This window comes from Callorhinchus milii, unplaced genomic scaffold, assembly GCF_018977255.1.
Source record: "Callorhinchus milii isolate IMCB2004 unplaced genomic scaffold, IMCB_Cmil_1.0 Scaffold5, whole genome shotgun sequence".
In the NCBI taxonomy this organism is placed as follows: domain Eukaryota; kingdom Metazoa; phylum Chordata; class Chondrichthyes; order Chimaeriformes; family Callorhinchidae; genus Callorhinchus; species Callorhinchus milii.
The window spans coordinates 15558006-15575932 of NW_024704746.1; the positions used below are offsets into that span (position 1 = coordinate 15558006).

General features: G+C 36.4%; 1 protein-coding gene across 2 annotated transcripts in view; it reads right to left on the reverse strand.

The window, feature by feature from the left end:
* Positions 1-9732: 9732 nt before the first annotated feature.
* adgrl4 (adhesion G protein-coupled receptor L4) overlaps positions 9733-17927 on the reverse strand; it is a 38577-nt gene continuing 30382 nt past the window's right edge. For both annotated transcript variants that reach the window (XM_007887241.2, XM_007887239.2), the window contains 3 exons: positions 16455-16546; positions 15306-15474; positions 9733-10729 (listed from right to left, as the gene is read on the reverse strand). In XM_007887241.2, coding sequence (XP_007885432.1) covers positions 10667-10729; positions 15306-15474; positions 16455-16546 — 324 coding nt within the window. In that variant the 3' untranslated portion in view covers positions 9733-10666. The remainder of the gene's footprint in view (positions 10730-15305; positions 15475-16454; positions 16547-17927) is intronic.

Below are 17927 nucleotides of genomic sequence, written 5' to 3' on the forward strand. Positions count from 1 at the left end.
CTCGTGCTGTTAACATTCTGTTCAGCCACTAGATGGTAGCAGTATAATTACAGATCAAGCTCCAGAGGTAAGAACCAGGCACAAGCAGTCCAAAAGATCTACACTGCTGCATTGATGGCATATTCCATTTGTGCTAAGCCTATTTGCAAACCAATTACTTTGAAAATTAATAATGTAAGCAAAATTTTTGAATATTTCATAGGTGGGAATATTAAAAGCCTTGATTTTCAAGATTGTTTGATTGCAAACCAGAAATTCCTCTACACAAAGAGTGTTGAGTTTGGAGTATGTTGATGATAATACCCTGCCAGGGGAAGTGAAAGTCTAATGCTTGTTTTGAGCATAAAATATTTTGAATAGCTTTCTATCTGGAAATATGTTTATATATATATACATATATATATAAACACACAATCAAATAACAGTACGAGATTCCAGCTGTAAACATTAGGCTTGATGATGAGACTGAAACTAGGCAGTATTTCAAGAGCCACTTTTTGTGGCTGAACCCACATTACCAATGGCCGTAAAAGTGCCCGAAACCTAGATTAAATTCCTGTTGATAACCGATGGAGGCCACAGCAGACCAAGGTGACACAAAAGCTGCGCATATAATGGAGGGAGGGAAGGACTAATGAAAATACAGTGTTTCATTCAAGAACATATTTAATTTAGGGTTTTCACTGGCACCAGCTTGTCTTTTCTCAGATATCATGATTCAGGCAACAAGTGACCATGTTTAATATCTCCTCCAGCGCAAGATAACTCTGCTCTATTTTACTCTGTGGATGCAGTGTTGATCAGCTGATTACCAAGTTGCATCTCCGCTGAGCACGATCCCTTGAATTAGTAAAATATACCTAAAGTAGTAAAATTAGTAAAATTCCCTGCAATGAAACTCTGCCTGTTCTTATATTTGTTGAAATGCAGCAATGATGCTGCTTCTCTGAATCTGAGAACAGCCAGAAACGAACTAAGAACAAGAACAATTAATCACATGGGTAATTAATGGGGACATAGCAGCAGCAGGAAAGAGTTTAATAGAGACTGAAAGGACTGAGGGATAAGGAGTCAGAGGAAAAAAGGGTGAGGAAAAGAGCGACTTTGGAGCAATCATGGGCAAATGGTATGAATGGGCTAGAATGAGCACTATGAGAATAAGTATTCATGATTGAGTGAAGTGTGGGAGATACATCTTCCATGAGGAAACCCTGTGATTCAACAACAACTTGTAAATATGCCATTTACTGAGCATTTGGTACACTTTGGAAAATGCAGTTATAGTTGTCCAAGTTGTACTGATCTGAGGTAATTTTCATGTTGAACCGATTCCAGTTGGTCAGAAGGCCTGTTTCGTGCAATATTATTCTTCGCAATTCCATGTACATCCAGGAGCTTCAAACCCAATGTTGGGAAGAGGTGTGTTTCTGTCTCACCTCAGTTTATATTATGCATTTGCAGTAAATATTAAGGACACTTTTAAACTTACAAGTTCCTGGGTGGTACATTGGACTTGAGATTTTTATCATTTCCAAAGAGTTATAAAGACTTCTTTTTCATAATGTTTAAGAATCAGCCAGTGCTCAGCACTGTAGAACTGTTGGATGTGCTTAGGTAATATATCTCCAGCCTAGTAGCCTGCATCACTTTGCGAAAGATACCATAACCAACAGGACTCTCTTCGAGCAGAGTCTTGTTCTATCCACTTCTTTCAGAGCACTACAACAGACTCAAAAAATCTGCATGCAAAATCCAGACAATCTGGCTCCAATCAATCACTCAATCATTCCTAAGTGCTTCTCAAGGAAACTACAGTAACCCTTTCTATCACTACACTACAGGAATTGGGCAAATCTTGAATTTCATTACACTTTTTAGATGTGCCACATTTTGCTTTTCCTCTGCTCAGCATGGTTCAGCTATTTGCAAACCTTTGTTGGCATCTTTGCTCTCTGTCAAGGAATTATTGACATTTGTCAGCTGAATCTAAAAAATGTTCTGTGTTATTGAGCAATATCATTTTGCAGACTAGCCGTCTTTAGGTAACAGTTCCATGCTGTGCAAGTACACATAAATTGAGTTCTATACTGTTATTAATTTACAAACAAAATGATGTTTGAAGATCTGCATGGTTAAAACCCATTTTTCGCACAGCAGGACTGCTGTGACACGAGGTGAAAATGACTGCTAAAATAGGTTCTGGAGTGCAAGCATCCGAAAAATATTATATGTTCACCTTTTTTTCCCCCCCTTTTCAACAAAGAGTATTTGACTAAAGAATGTTACTATTCTGCTGCTGATCTGCTCAGTATACAGGCTTATTGCTTTTCCTATTGCAAAAAGGAACAGCTAGTAACTTGATTTAGAGATGTCTGACTCAATTACTTTGGGCTCAGGAGAGTTGCAGCATTTCCTTCAAAGGTAGGTGCTGCTACTATGCAATAGCAAATGCTTTTTGATTGCTTTAGTGGTCCGTTTTACTTCATTATACTGTATTGTGTTCTGGCTTTGTGGTAGATGTAGAAGGCATTTATTGGGTTCCTTGATGTCAGTATGATCGCAGAGTCCAAGGCATTGTAATGCCATGACTGGAATGGGCAGCTTCTTATGAGGAATCCAATGATATAATTTGCATTTGTGTTTTTTTGGTCAGTATGTCTGGTATGCTATCCTTCCAAAAGTGAAGATAAAGACCAGTCTAGCCTTTGAGTGAGCCTGAATCTTTGATTTAATTTGTGGAACAACGATCAAAAATGTTTCATAATGCGATTCCTTTCCACTCAAAGGGTACGCATTGATTTAGACGCAAACCAATAAATGAGCACTGTTCTTGGAAAGGATATAATTAATACATCTGGTTGATGGGGAGGAGAATTATTTCTTAGAGGTGCTAAACTTCTGACATTTGAGAATCTGGAACTGAAAAGGTTCTCCAGCTGGCCTTTGCGTTTCTTTCCATGATCCCGCTAGGGAATAGTGGTGCAAGAGAAGAACAATGATACTTGACTCTTTCCTAGCTGATTTCATATGAGGTTTGTCATCACCACTGACTGGATACTCAGCAGAGAGTAGATGACTATAGAAAGGGATGTGCCAGACTATCAGATCAAACTATTGTCGTTTCACTGGAATGCTAAGAATTCTCACTTTATGAATTTTGTCCCTGTCGGCTGTCTGATAGACTTACTTTTAAAATTACTGCAAAGTACATATCCAGAGTTCAAGCAAAGTAACTTTGCTTTCATTTAAGGGGAAACAAAGGAACATTTTTAGACAGTATCATCATATTCAAAGAACAAATTAAAAATCCGACAGGCACCACCATATGGACTACTGGAAAAAAAGTGAAAGTCAAGTGATTCTCATCTTTTATGAATAGGGTTTAATATGTTATAAAGCTGTTGTTGTATGAATTAATATGCATACATTAATAAATCTTGCTGATTGGTTTGAAATTCTCTAGTTAGACTTGCTCTTCAGGAGAGTAGCCTGTAGTGGGGCAGGGCACTACACTCTTTAAGAATCAGGAGAATTTCAGTATTTTTCAGTGGGACACACAGTGAGAAGGTACAAAATATCTGTAAGACATTTAAGGTATATCCTATTAGAAAAAAAACATTTAAGTAAAGGATAGCAATAAGATTTATGCTGAATATTACTACTAATAAAGAGGGCTGGTAAGAATACTCAACTTCCCTTTGTGTGTGAAGCAGTGCTGTGGTACGTTGTAAATCCATCAGCTTTACTAGCTCACCCCTGACTGACAGACTGACAGATTACATTGAAATGAAATACTCTGACTCTAAGAATACAATCATGCAAAACCTCACGGCTTTGTTTACTGCCGCACTGAATCTTATTCTCTGCAGATCAAAAGGTAAATGAAAACGATTTGTTATCCTTATGTTTGAGATATCTCCCTGGCCTATGTATCTGTAATTGCACCAACATCAATTTTTTTTGAATGAAGAAATGAATCGTGAAAACATTATAACTTGTTAACTGATGTATTAAAACGCTTTTAGAACCATTTATAACATACAATCTTAGAATACAATGTACTGCCGGATAGCAGTGGTGGATGTGAACCTTGCATGTAATTATCTGAATCTTTTAAAAATGGAGATCAGATAAATGAATCATTATTGTTGGAACTAATAACTTTCTAATCTCAAGTGACTGTTGGAAAATGCCTATTCAAACACTTTTGGACAGGAAATAAAACGGCTTACACAATAAATGGGGTCCCATTGTAATAATCACAGCTTTTATTAAAGCTTTACAATTTTGGGTTCATTAATTGTTGTAATAATCTTAGATTCCAGTCTAAAGAGGCAAGGGGCAGTTTTAGGGCTGTGCAATCACAGGAACACTAGATATACTGGGTTCCTAATCCTTCAGGGCGAAATAAGACTTAAAAATAAGTCAAAATTCATATCGCTGCAAAAATGTACATGAATTACCTGCTATCAATTTCAGGTTTCAGAACTTCATTAATGCAATATGGCTTTTATTAAGGGGGGCAAAATTGCAATGCTTCAAAACAATATTATAATAATAATAAACCTTACATTTGATATAGCTCCTTATCACATCGTTGAGCAGTCTCAAAGCGCTTCACAGTATTTACTGGAAATTGAATTGACTCTATTTTGTGGGTGAAACAATGTGATTGGCATGTTGAATTTGTCATGAAAGACTGTATTACATTGTTTTCCGACTTAACTTTTCACACTGTTGTTGGGATGTAGAATTCCCTGCTAAATAAGATGGTAGAGGTAGAGCCCATTGTGGGGAAGTAGACACCTGTATGACTACAAATCCCTTCACCCACTGGCACTTCCCTATCTCTGTGACCTGCTTACTCCCAACTACTCATCGCTTCCGCTCGGCTAGCTCTGGCCTTCTGTTTGACCTTCGTTCCCTCTGCTCCACCGTCGGCAGCTGTGCTTTCAGCCACTTTGCCCAGAAACGTTGGAACTATCTCTCTCAATTCCAATGCCTTTCCGCCTCCTTACCCTTTTTCAGATCACGCCTGAAGACCTTCCTCTTCGACTGTGCTCTCCCCCCCCCCACCTTCAGCTTGGTATCAGGCTCTACCACTGTTAAGCACTCCGCTTGAAGGGTGCTGTATAACTGCAAGTTGTTGTTGAATGGCCTCCTATTGCACTGTAAATTTCTATGATTCTAAGAAATGTTAAACTCATCATTGAATATGAGATAGGACACATATCTGCTTTAATGCAAGTGGTCCTGATAACACTGACTTTGTGCCTGTGAGGGCATTATTTTTAAATCCTTCTTAAGAATAAATGCATTCTGGGTTTTCCTTAGCATCATGTGCAAATCATCCTTGGAACCTGCACAAATTCTGAAGTTCAGAAAGAATATTTGCCATTTAAATGCATTTCTAAGATAATGTCTTTCATATTGAAATACATGTAGAAGCCCAGCATTCTATTTATATGGAAAGACATTTGAATGATATTAAAAAATAAATTTGTTGCAACATTTCTTCTCTGAGTAAAAGTAATTGAGATGATTTTTAAATAAAGAAACTATCCATTATATATATTTTTGGATACATATATATATATAGGCATCATCATTGTTCTGGGAAATACTTACCATATTTATAAGGGCTTTGAAGGATACAATAAACAGTATCTCTACGTTTTTTTTTAAGAGTTAAACATGTCATGTAAAGTCTGGATTGACATCAAGTGAAAAGGTTTCCTGGAAGAATTAGAAATATGTAAATAGAAAATGATAAGAATGCCAACCAATTCTCCAGTTTATAAGCTTTTTAACTAAATTCTTAAATTGTGTTCTTCAGAAAATTGTTAGGTTAGATGTATATTAAAAAATATATTTCCATAGAAATTTATCACACAGAAGCTTATCAGTCCATTGTGTCTGTGCCGGATATGAATTGGTCATGTATTGTTCTCTTTCTCTGCCCATCCCCAAAATAAACAATTAGCGAGACATATTTCTGGTTTCAGAATCATTGTTTAATGATTACATTTTGATTTCTTTAATGTCTACACTTGTAAGGAATCATTTCTATTTGTTATTTTCTATGAATTTTATGTTTATCAAGGGAAGGATGATGATATGAGAGAATGAAGTTTTATTCTCCTCCCTTCACTCAGTGTCAATAGCATTCAACATGAATGCTCTCATGTTGCTCATGAACTGCCAAAATGTGCTTCAACCCCAACCTCAGAAGAATATTCCTTTCTGTACAAGTGGGCCATTTCCATTTACCATATCATCTATCCATTTGACTTCTGTGAGCAAGATTGTCCAATTAGTGCCAAGCTTTAACTACTTTTGCGTCATGGATTATATCCAGCGAGAACTCAGACAAGACTGATCAAGATTATTTATTTTAGTATGGAACAGATGGAACCTTTATCCCATCACGCGGGACTGGATTTAAACTCGGGTTCAAGAGCTTGAAAAAATGTGTTCAATCCACTGTATTGCATGTCTTCACACTCTGGCTACCCACAGTTATTAGGAAGTGTAAAACCAGTTCAACAAAAGTGCTGGCAGTCCAAAAGAAAGTGGAGTTATAAAATGGGAACAGTCTTTTGTGACAGCAAGTTTCTGTCAGTTCCTTGTGATACTAGAACAAGAGTCCCAACTTTCCATCAAATTATGACGACTCAACTCTGGGATGTATTTTTAGCAGCCAGGTTAAGCTGCTAGATTTATGTTGTGGTTCGCTGAGCAACACAACATAAGAATGGTTAACCTTTTGGAGTTCCAGAAGTGAACCAACATCAGAAGTGGCATACAGTTTGAACATGTAAGATATATTAACGTAAGATGTTGAGCAAATATCTTCAAAGAGGACAACTCTTTCCACAATGCCCAAGTTTGAGATTTCTTTGGATGTCAGGCAGGCTGATACCTTCTCTCATGCGGGGAACTCACTTTTTGCTCGCAATTTGCTTCAATATTTTTGGAGCGAGGTTGAATGCGAAATGTCACCATCGTCCAGTTTGAAGATGATAGTTCTGGTGAACGGGTTGCTTTTCCTCCCGTTGCATTCAGTATCGGTATCAAGCACTCCCAGATCAGATAAAGCAAGGGTTAAATCCATGGAAAATCTTACCTTCCAATGTGTCTTAATGTTAACCTCAAAATAGAATTTTACTGCGACATTTCCTTAACCCTTGTCATCCATTTCAATAATCTCTGAATGAGACTAAAATACAATACCATTCATTCTGAATTATAGATCCCTGTGCCAAAGACACTTGTACCATCTTGGAACTGGGGTGGTTCTAGTCCACCTTTCCAGAAATTAAAGGACAGAAAACTGATGTAAACTATTGACCTTCTGTAGTGATAACTGCATTGTCTTTGATAGTCCTTTTTGGATAGTTCAACTATTCTTATGTCTTTGATAATCTGATAGACAGTGTCACATATTTATAGATAGTGTCTGAAATTCTCAATATCAACCTTCTTTGATATTCAGGGACATTGAACATATATTTAAGATGATGATGTAAAGAAGATTATAGTTTTGAGAAGGGGATGAATTTTCTATAATAGAGCTAAGGTCAAAAGCATTTGGGTACCGCAGCAAAATGCCACTACTGATAGCTGCTGCTTGCAGAGATATCTCAGAAATCATCAGCTAAGCTGGAGAAGCTGTCGATATTTGAAACATTCTTAAACTGATCGTATTTGTGCAGGTGGTAGTGGCGGATATAGAGAGGCTAGAAAGAGCCGGTGGAACTGATGGGAAGGAATGTGTTGGAAGACACTACAGTCAAGTCCAATTAGGATGAACTGCTTCCCTCCTACTATAAAGAGAATACTCAATGGACAATTGTGGATTGCAGAATATATTCTGTTTGTCTAGAAAACCTATTGCACAGTTTTCCACTTACAATTCTATTCATATCATCTGTGGGTGGGGGAGGGGGAATATTAAGTCATTCATTTCAATTTAAATCTTTTAAAAAAATAGAAATAATCTGTCTGCTAACTATTTTCAGCACAGATTTCACCTGAATATTTCTCAACAAATCACATAAGCTGCCTCTCTCCGGAAGTGAGTTTCAGCATCATAAAACTCAATTTAAAAGTGACAGAATTTAAATTTGTGGGACCGTCTCAGCTAAAAATGGAAGGTATTGCAGGACTGAATCTCAAAGTTAGGGCTGCATTTTAACTCCACGATTCAATCAAAAGATAAAGACAATTTAAAAGATCTTTCCGAGCTGTTATTTGATAGATAGGTAGGCAGATATAGTTTCAACTTTGTGCCGTGGTCAAGCTCCAGTTTTCAAAAGTATTTTGGATTTATTTTTATCATGGAGTAAAACTCTCATCCTCATTCCATACCTTAGCATTGCAATCGTCTCTTTTGTATTGAGACACGCCAGTGAATCTCCTTGTTTCTGCCGATGGATTTTCAAATTGACAACTGAAAAGAAAGTGTTATATTGTGGACAAAGTAAGAGTGATGAAACACACCACAAATGTTTTTAATGCGAGACAATGTTGCAGAATAAAAATGCATTCAGACCAATATTTTGTGCAAGTCATAGAGTAAAGACTGCCATCATTTCTGTTTTGAAATCGACAAAAGGGCTTTAAAGCTGTCTTTCCTGTATGAAACAAGCTACTGAAAAAAAATTGACTGCTCTATTTTGAATAATGTTTATTGATATTTGGAATTAACCCTGCTGTGAGATTTGCTGAGTTCAGTGTATGAAAGATTTTAGAAATATATGTTTGTAAAGATTTCTGTACAGAGAATGCATCACAGTTTCTGCTGGAGTATAAATGTGACCAGTAAGAGGGAAATCAAATGCAACAGACCCACTAAACCTTTAGTGACCTGGTCACCTCCACATTATTGAAGTGGTACTGTGCTATATATCAAAACCAGGAATTATTTGTAAATCTTGGGTTGTAATCTGTATTATGATTGCTGAACATAAAGAGAAGACGGTTATTTCCCCACATCGATATTACAAAGTGAAGTAAATCTCAAACAAAATATATTTTGATGTGCAGCGTATATATTCAAGAGACATAATTTCTCCCCCCACTTTGCAGAAAATCGGTTCAGTGTCCCTGTGCTCAGCACTCAACTCTTTGACCAGAAGTGGATCAATATGAACAATCAGTACATATAGATCAGTGCCCTTGCTAGCTGCTTGCTGCAGGCATTCTCAATGTGTGCATCTCACATTAATGGTTGTGACTGCAGCAAACACCCTAATTGCAAGAGTTGAATATTCAAATGAGCTCATTAATGAATGGCCAGATATTTAGGGAATTTAGTTTTAATTCTGCACAGTGCCTCATATCAGGATCAAGTGTACATTTATGTTCCCGAATGTGTTCACTCCCTTAAATAAAAAAGAGAAAAACTCTTAAGTTCTCTGAATGTAACTAGCAAATAATATGCATTTCTACAGTAAGAATAGATAAGGTGCTGAGCAATTTAGAAGACAATCTATAACTGATGTGAACTATTGGCAGGTGATGTGTTTTAGTTCTACTGTCTATCCAGTTATTTTTATACAGTAACATTTTGTTATTTTATCGGTTTTAGCGGCTGATACCTGCAATAGAAACAGTTCATATTGCAATGGAATCCCAATGTGATTTTGACTATGAATTGCTGCTGCGTTCTAAACATAGATTTTATGCACTTTCGACTTTGTCAATCAACATCACCACTTAATATATGAATAAATTACACAAATCATAATTTTATTATCTGCAGTATATTTACATGTATCACACAAATTTTAATTAAAAAGCATATATGGAAGCAAGTTTTTTTTCAACCAATCCACAGAAAAGTATGTTTATACCGTACAACTATCAATTATATTTGAAACTTGTTATAAGACATTGTAATGACATAAATCTTCCCTTGAGGCAGACTTTTTTTCCTCACCCTGGCTGATGCTTTGACTGAGAGTTCAAACCTTAATGAGATGAACCCTACATAAGAGAAGCCACTTGGACTCCTGTGAGTTTGTAACGTCGTGGTTTGTATAAGTTGAAAATATCGATCAACTATTTCAGATCAAAAGCAATATTACTATTTAAGTGTCACATTATCTAAATAAGACTTGGAATAATGTATCAGTGATGGGGTGAATATTTTGACCCGTGATGTGTTGGTTGTCAGGTCACTTTGTTGCACAGTTGCCATACTTGTCGGTAGTTATCTGTGAAATGCTGTGAAAGACATTTGGATGCTCTTGATGCCTTATCCAGGGCTTTGGCCATCTTCCCCCTACCCTCCATCCCATTTCCCACCATGCTCTGGCTCCCGCTCCATCTATGTAAGTGCAAATTGTTGTTGTAACGAAAATATATCCTATTCTTTGGAGTTCTTTTTTGTCTTTTCACACAAGACACCTACCAAATCCTTTCCTAATTCATTTCCCTTACTTTAGACTTTTATTGAGCTATGCTGGGTGTGTAATGTTTTAAATGGATGCAATAGTGAAGTTTGAGGCTTGAGGAAGAAATGAATGGAGTTCCAAAGCCAAATGCCAATGTAAAGCTTCAAATAAATTATAAACATAACCCACAACATTGCTGTAACCATTCTGAAATTTGTATTCTTTTCTTTGTGATCTTTTTCCTGCTGTTACGTCTTGAATTCAGTTCATCTGAGACATCCAAAGCAACAAGGAACATTTTTAAATAGTCTGTAGTACTCTTTCTGGATCTGTCAAGTAAATTTCAAAAGAAAAATATACATCAAGAGCAACAGCCATTTAATATACATTTTTGAAACATTAAATTAATAAATTAGTAATCCTTGCATTTACTTTATCACATCATTGAAATATTTCAAAGTGCTTCACAGGGTTCACTGTGCAGTCTAGTGACTGAATATTTGGAGATGAATGTGGCATCCAATTTACACGCATCAATGTCTCACAAACAGCCATAAAGTAAATGTTTGATTTTTATCTCAGGAATTGTCCAGGAGCCTGGGGAAAACTCCCTTCTCTTTTCCAATTGTGCTATGAGATCTTCACTGTCTGCCTGAATGATTGGGCAGACAGGATCTCGGTTCAATGTTGCTTCCAAAGAATTTCACCTCCGATAATGCAGTGTATCATGGAGTATCAGCTTAGACTATGTGCTCGCATTCTATACATGGGAAATATAGTATGGCAGAAATGTGAATAAATAAAATGATCCCTTTTATTTACAAAAATGGTTATTAATATTTACATATGGGTTAATAAATGTCACTATTAACGTATTCCATTCAAAGGTTGAATTTTAAGTGAAGTCTAAAATTATTTTGATGACAGCAATGCTACTCACGGGAAAATATAGTCACATAACTGAACACATGATATTGATTCAAGGTTTTAATGCTTAGAATTATTGATTGATGATTTGACATATTTCTGCTCACTTTCCGACCTCAGCCCAGTTTAGATTTTGAAATATATCATTTGCTGATCAGTTACTACTTGAAAAATGCTGGCAGGCTAGTTTACTGTTGACTTGTGTCTTTCAAAATCAATAAATATTAAGCAACAGCAAAACTCTATATCCATAGAGCTTTAATGAGGCTTAAAATAATGAAAAATAATTTTAAAATATTTATTATTGGTTAGATAATGGCTTTAAATCAGTTTTTTAAAGGCTTGACGTAATTTTGCCACTGGAAAAATACAATATTTAAACTGCAGAAATTAGCTTAAATTAAATAGCTACATCTTTAACCAAATCGATAGAGTAGAAAAATGCTTGTGCGAGTTATGAAGGGTCAAATGCAGCAACAAGAAAAAAAANCAAAGAATGAAACTAAAAACAATTAGTGATGGAAATAAATGCCCTTTTGCCACTTTGTAAGCTGGCAAGTTACATGATTTATTGTCCAAAGCTGGAAAGTAACTTGCTGTTGGCTAGTCGGGTAATAGAATTTTCCAGCTCTGAACTTCAATAGAATACATGGAGATAAATAACAAAACTCTGTTAATATTTCTAAGCACGTGTGAGCTGAACCTATCTATCAGACTTATAATTATTGAGGCAGTCATGATAACATTTTATTTTCTATGAATAACAATGTAATTATGAAGCTATTTATGTGTAATTATATTGCTAGTCCTGGGACTATAAAGTAACATGCAAGTGTATAGTAACAGAGGCTTCACTTTGGTTCAATTTCCATTGTTAATTATGTTATTCAAAAATAGTACTTCATATCACAGATTGAGTCAGAATCCTGTAAAAAATAGATAAAACTAAAAATCTATGCTGTAAACTTTGAATACAATGGGTGGGGGGGGATTTTGCCCTTGTTGAAAAAACATCTTGGAGGCTTTGTGGTGTTTCGTAGTATGGGAGATCTATTCCCTCCCCTAGGATAAATTAGTACCTAAAGGTGCACAAGTAATTGTGCCTAATTTTAGTGAGCAAAGGTCAGTATAAATAACATTGATATATGCCACTGAAAAGTCTCCATTGAAAAAATTGAGCTCACAGGATGGATACAGCAATCTTAGCACAACGGCCAGCAGTATCCTTCCAGCAGGAACCTTGACCTTCCCAAATTAACACGGCACAAACTCCAGAATTTCCCTTCAAAATCTTTCTTCCTTTCCACATTGACCTCAAACGTTTCCATTTAGCAGGTCAGTTTGGGGATTTTTTTTTTTTGGTGGAGCTTAATTGGATATTTAAGATACAAATATGATCACTGCATCCAAACCTCTTACAATAATTATACTGTCCTTTCAAACTTTGCAACCTCATCTTTGGTTACTTGTTTGTTGAATACATTCACTTATGGCATCAGTGTTATAGAGAATGGAACAGGGAGTTTTCAGAATTTAGTCACAATGCATCAATTTCCATTAAATGGTAATTTAACAGAACAGATTTCACTGACAAAATACAGTCAATACACTTTACATCATATATTATGTGAAGTGCTATGAGATATCCTCCCACTGTGAAAGGTTCTATTTATTAAATGTAAGGATTATTATTATTGCAAAAAAATTATAAATGATCATTTATTTATGGAGCAATATTCTCGCCATCTATCAGTGGGCCTGTCATTAACGTATTCTTCTCTATTTTATTGTTAAACTCATACACTGTCTCTTGAGCAGAGTGGTTTTGCAAAGAGTTTTGGCTATATGCGTATAGTGCAACCACTCTAATTAATCAGTACAAGTTGTCATAATAAACTGTGTTACAGATAAACAAATGAGGGCTTTTACATGATGGTTACTAATGGCATTGCAATATGTGTTCTCAGCTTTGAGTTGAAAGAAATAATTTGTCGTCATATGAATGACTGAGTCACCAGCTTCTGGAAGATGCCCAGTTTATGCTTTCCAGCAGAGGGGCCATTAGTAGCAGGATATGTTTTACATCACCGACTTTCTAATTGCATTGGCTGGGGCTTAGGAGAATTCAGCACATGTGCAGAACTGTGATATCAGATGTTAGTTTATCAATGTTATAAATAACATTAAAAAGATCCCTTAAACATTTATGGGGCTGTTCAATGAATCTTCCAAGAACTTTCAAGAGACCATTTCTGAGTTAAGTCCAAACTGATTTGTACCCTCTGAGTTTAAAGAATAGTGGGTACAAATTGATGATCTGCCAAAACCATCTCCTTGAGGTAATCTTGGTAGTTGGGCTCCAATTTGCTGTTGGAACATGCTACTCAACCATAATTTATATCGTGATTATTCTTAGGCTTAACACAGGATCTTAACCATACATCCCACAAACCACTGTATTGTCAGGTCTCACTTAGGTACTGCACATCCCTTCAATAAAGAATTATTGTAAGTTCTTTACAATAATTTACATTTATTTATATAGTCCCATTTATAGAAAAAAAAAGCCACAAGGATAGAAAAACCAAACTCAGGGCTGTATTTTATCACAGGACTGTAGTTAGTTTTTTTCTAAGATGTAGACATGGATATTTGTCACAGCTGCAGTAACAACATAACAATACCCAACATAACATAACACAATACATAACAAATAAAAAGTACAGCTTGATACATTGTATGCCTGGTAGTGAATATCCTAAAACACTAATATTATTTTTCAGTACTATTGTAGCTTCACCTTATGTGATGTGAATGTTTTTTAGTTTTGGTATATGAAAGGTATTCTTTCCATCGGTTTATAGAAATTTAATGGCAAAATATGGTGGCCAGCCATAATCCTAGCTGGCAATGTGAATGGCTGAATGCAATTCAAATTATGGAACACTAACAGGAAAGCTTTCCAACATTAATAAACTGATGAGACAAAGGACAGTAAAAAAATATAGATACGGGAATGGCTCCAGACATAGGGAAATTGGGTACTCTACAGCACGCTGATGGGTTTCTGCGCGGGTGAGACACTTGGCTGACCAAAAGCTGAACATTACACTGAAACATTACGTAAAAACAAAAAGGTGTTACTATCAATTTTTATTTTAATTACAAAGTTGATCCTATGCAATTTGCACTGTTATTGCTGGATCATTGTAAAGTGCTTGAGTTATTGGCTTGCCAGTCATACAATCACCTATAGCCTATATCATCTATCCACAAAGCCGCCAAAAATGACATTGTGGAGATTAATGTTCAGTAATGCTTGTTAATTGCAGACTCTAAACTGTTATTGTTAGAAACCATAATAAAATGAAGGATGAGGTTTATTACTGGCTTCAATGTGAACACTATTTTAGTAAGCCTCAGGAAAGTGAGTTGTGTATTGCTATGTATATCCTGCTGTGATGGTATATGGAGTGGAGTTGGAAGCTGGCTGGAGCATTGCTTTTCAATCAAGCTAGGCAAAAAAAGTGTTTACTTTTGAACATTATTGAAAAGTTAATTGAGCAGCCTGGGGAACTTAGAAAAGAAAAAGGAGTAAGTTTAGAGTTACTGGATGCCACCTTCTTCAAACACTGCAGCTGGGAACTCAATTGTTTCTGAAATCATGTTCTCCAGGTGATGAGATGAGCAGGGATCCAGCCTGGATTCACACAGTTCCTGAGCTCCAACGCGCAAATCACTGCCAAAATTTGCAGCCCATTGCGTCATGTATCATCAAATGTGCAGCCCATTGTATCATCATCATGTTTGCCCACAAAATACGTAACACACACTCCACAATATATCTTATGAAATGCTTTGGAATGTCTTCCTGACGTGAAAGGGCACTACACCAAATGCAAGGATTATTATTATTGCTTAAGTCAACAGCTTCCAGTTTCTTTATCAGCACAGCAGAACAAGTAAACGTGCACTTACTTTCTTTGACATAATGCAGAGAAATATAAAGATGAACATCCCTTGAAATGTGTTGGAGACAGTGAAGAGATACGCTGTTACCATGGATCCTTTGATAATATGCAAAACACCGAATGTCCAGGTGGCTCCAAGGAGGAAGAGCAATGCCAAAGCACCTCGGGCACAGGACCTAACACAAGGAGAGCAAATTAGACAACAAACTCGCTCACTGATATAATATAAATCTGGAACTGCAACATTACAGCAATCCAAGATTTACCTTCTGTTGACATGGCCATTTACAATTTTACTATTAACCCATCCAGCACAAGTTTGCAGGGACTCACTGTTGAGCTCTGGTCCAATCTCTCCACTTGATACTCGGGGAGATGCAATGCTATGACAGCAATCATTTATTATTGGATACATTAATAGCTCAGTGATGGGAGATTCAGATTTTTTTTTTAAAAAAGGCAAGCTTTTCTATAGTTTGCAAACAGAGAAATAATTACAACTTTTTTAAAAACTGGACGTTTTGAATAGGGTTTCTTAAAAGATGTAAACTTTATTTATTATCATCAGGACAAATACATACACCGGAAAGCCTATAAATAGGAGTAAAAGTTATCGAAGAGTTCTCTTCCCCAGGGGCCTGCACACTAAGCAGATGGTTTCATTTGAACTCGCTTTTTGTCACTTTTTTAAGCATGCTATTCATCAATGAGGAATAACAAGCTTTCACTGATCATATGTTTGCAAAGCCGCGTGCTCACTTGTTACGTTTGGTGGCTAGCAGCAGGACAGATCGCTTGATACCTTTTTATTTAACATTAAGGAATAATTGGAAGCAGAAGCTTTTCCTGTAACAGCTGCTGGTGCTGCATTTCCAGGCAGAACCGTTTGGTTCCAATATATTTCTGGAACTGACATTATTTCCAATGAGAACTGCAAAGCTGTTTTTGGCCTGAGCTGTACGGGAAGTTACTGAACTGAATGTATAAATGTGCCATTAATCATGTGGTGCTCATAATAATGATCTGAAGTGGAATCTGGTTGTTTAAAGTATATTCAATATTCTCCAACATTAAGGTAGCCCTGAATGCTAGATTAAGGAACAAATTATTTTTACAATATCACCTGTTGTAAGTGTTTTTTTCATTCGAAACATACCTAATATTTTCATAACAGCTCACTTCTGGTTTCAGCATGGATATGTGACGGAATACTTTGTAAATAATGACTCCAAATGCCAGCAGGTTGACCTGTAATGTAAGAGGTTGAAACAAATCAGAGATAGTCTTTTTGGAAAGAAGTTGAAAAAATGTTATTTGAGAAACAGTAATACAGTATCTGAGGTTTTGCCAATTTAAACCAGATCTTGATCAACGAGAGAGAGCACAAGAATCAAAACTAGAAAAATGTATCTTTGTGAAAACATTTGTTTCCACATTGTGAAACAAACCTTTGAACAGAGATCTGAAAATTGGTTAACTGATAGGTTTGCAGACAGCAAATACATTGAAGGCTGCAATTCTATGGCGAATGTAAACTAATTGGAATCTTTATTTCAAAACAGTTTGCAGGAGAAAGGCTGGGTAAAGTTATTTTTCTGTCTATGTCAAATAAATAAACAATAACTAGTGTGATGACCTCCTGGCTGAGCAGCGATGTCTCATGTCAGTGTCTTGGCTGTTGCTTTACTTGACATGGTTTAACTGCAGGCAGTGTTTTAGGCTGTTCTAAGACACTGCTCGCTCAGCCAAAATAGTTTATGAAATAATGAGAGTGCTTTTCAGATTTGTTGTCCACTCTACACATTTGAAATATTACTACTTAAGAACACTAAATGTATCATGTTACATAAATATATATTTTAGCAACTCTATCGTTGAAGCGTGCATATTAAGAATCTCAGGGTCTCGTAAGATTTTCAAGCAGACAGGAGCATTTCTGCATGGTGTACTCCATTCATACAGATGGGTACAGTTGAAAACTCCTGCACTTCACAGTTTTTAGGGTGAGTTTGTATGCTCATCAAGGCGAGGGCTGTCAGTGCTGGGAAATGGAACAACATGAGGCAAGCTGGCGCATTCTATATTCAACATCAAGCATCAAGTATCAGCATATTTTGAAGATTGCAAGGCAGCCTGTGCTTCCAAGGTTATACAATGCTGCTGTCAAACTAATGTTCTTGTTTGGAGGTGCCAGGTTGACTCAATTAAAAGCTAAGCACAAATCATACAGGGATTTTCAACATTATGTGAAATATTAGGCTAATGTTGAAATGATTATGCTCCATAAATGTTTAAAAAGCAATACTGATTGAAATAAATGGTGCAATTTACATCTTTGGATGAAACGATAAGCAATGTGCCTTGACGTAAAATTCTCCATGGTGCTTAATATAGCAACTCTTAATAACAGCAGCAGCAACAAGCACGAGCAGCATTCACATGGGTAGTGTCTCGGAGCACTTAACAATGGTGGAGCTTGACGCTGAGCCAACAGGGTTGGCTAACAGGGTCAGAATGATGGGCATTATAGGCACTATCTCTCTTACAACAATAACACCACCAGCAAATTACACTTAATTACACGCCTTTCATATCAGAAAGATTGGACAGTCAGCGTTTTTTGAACCTG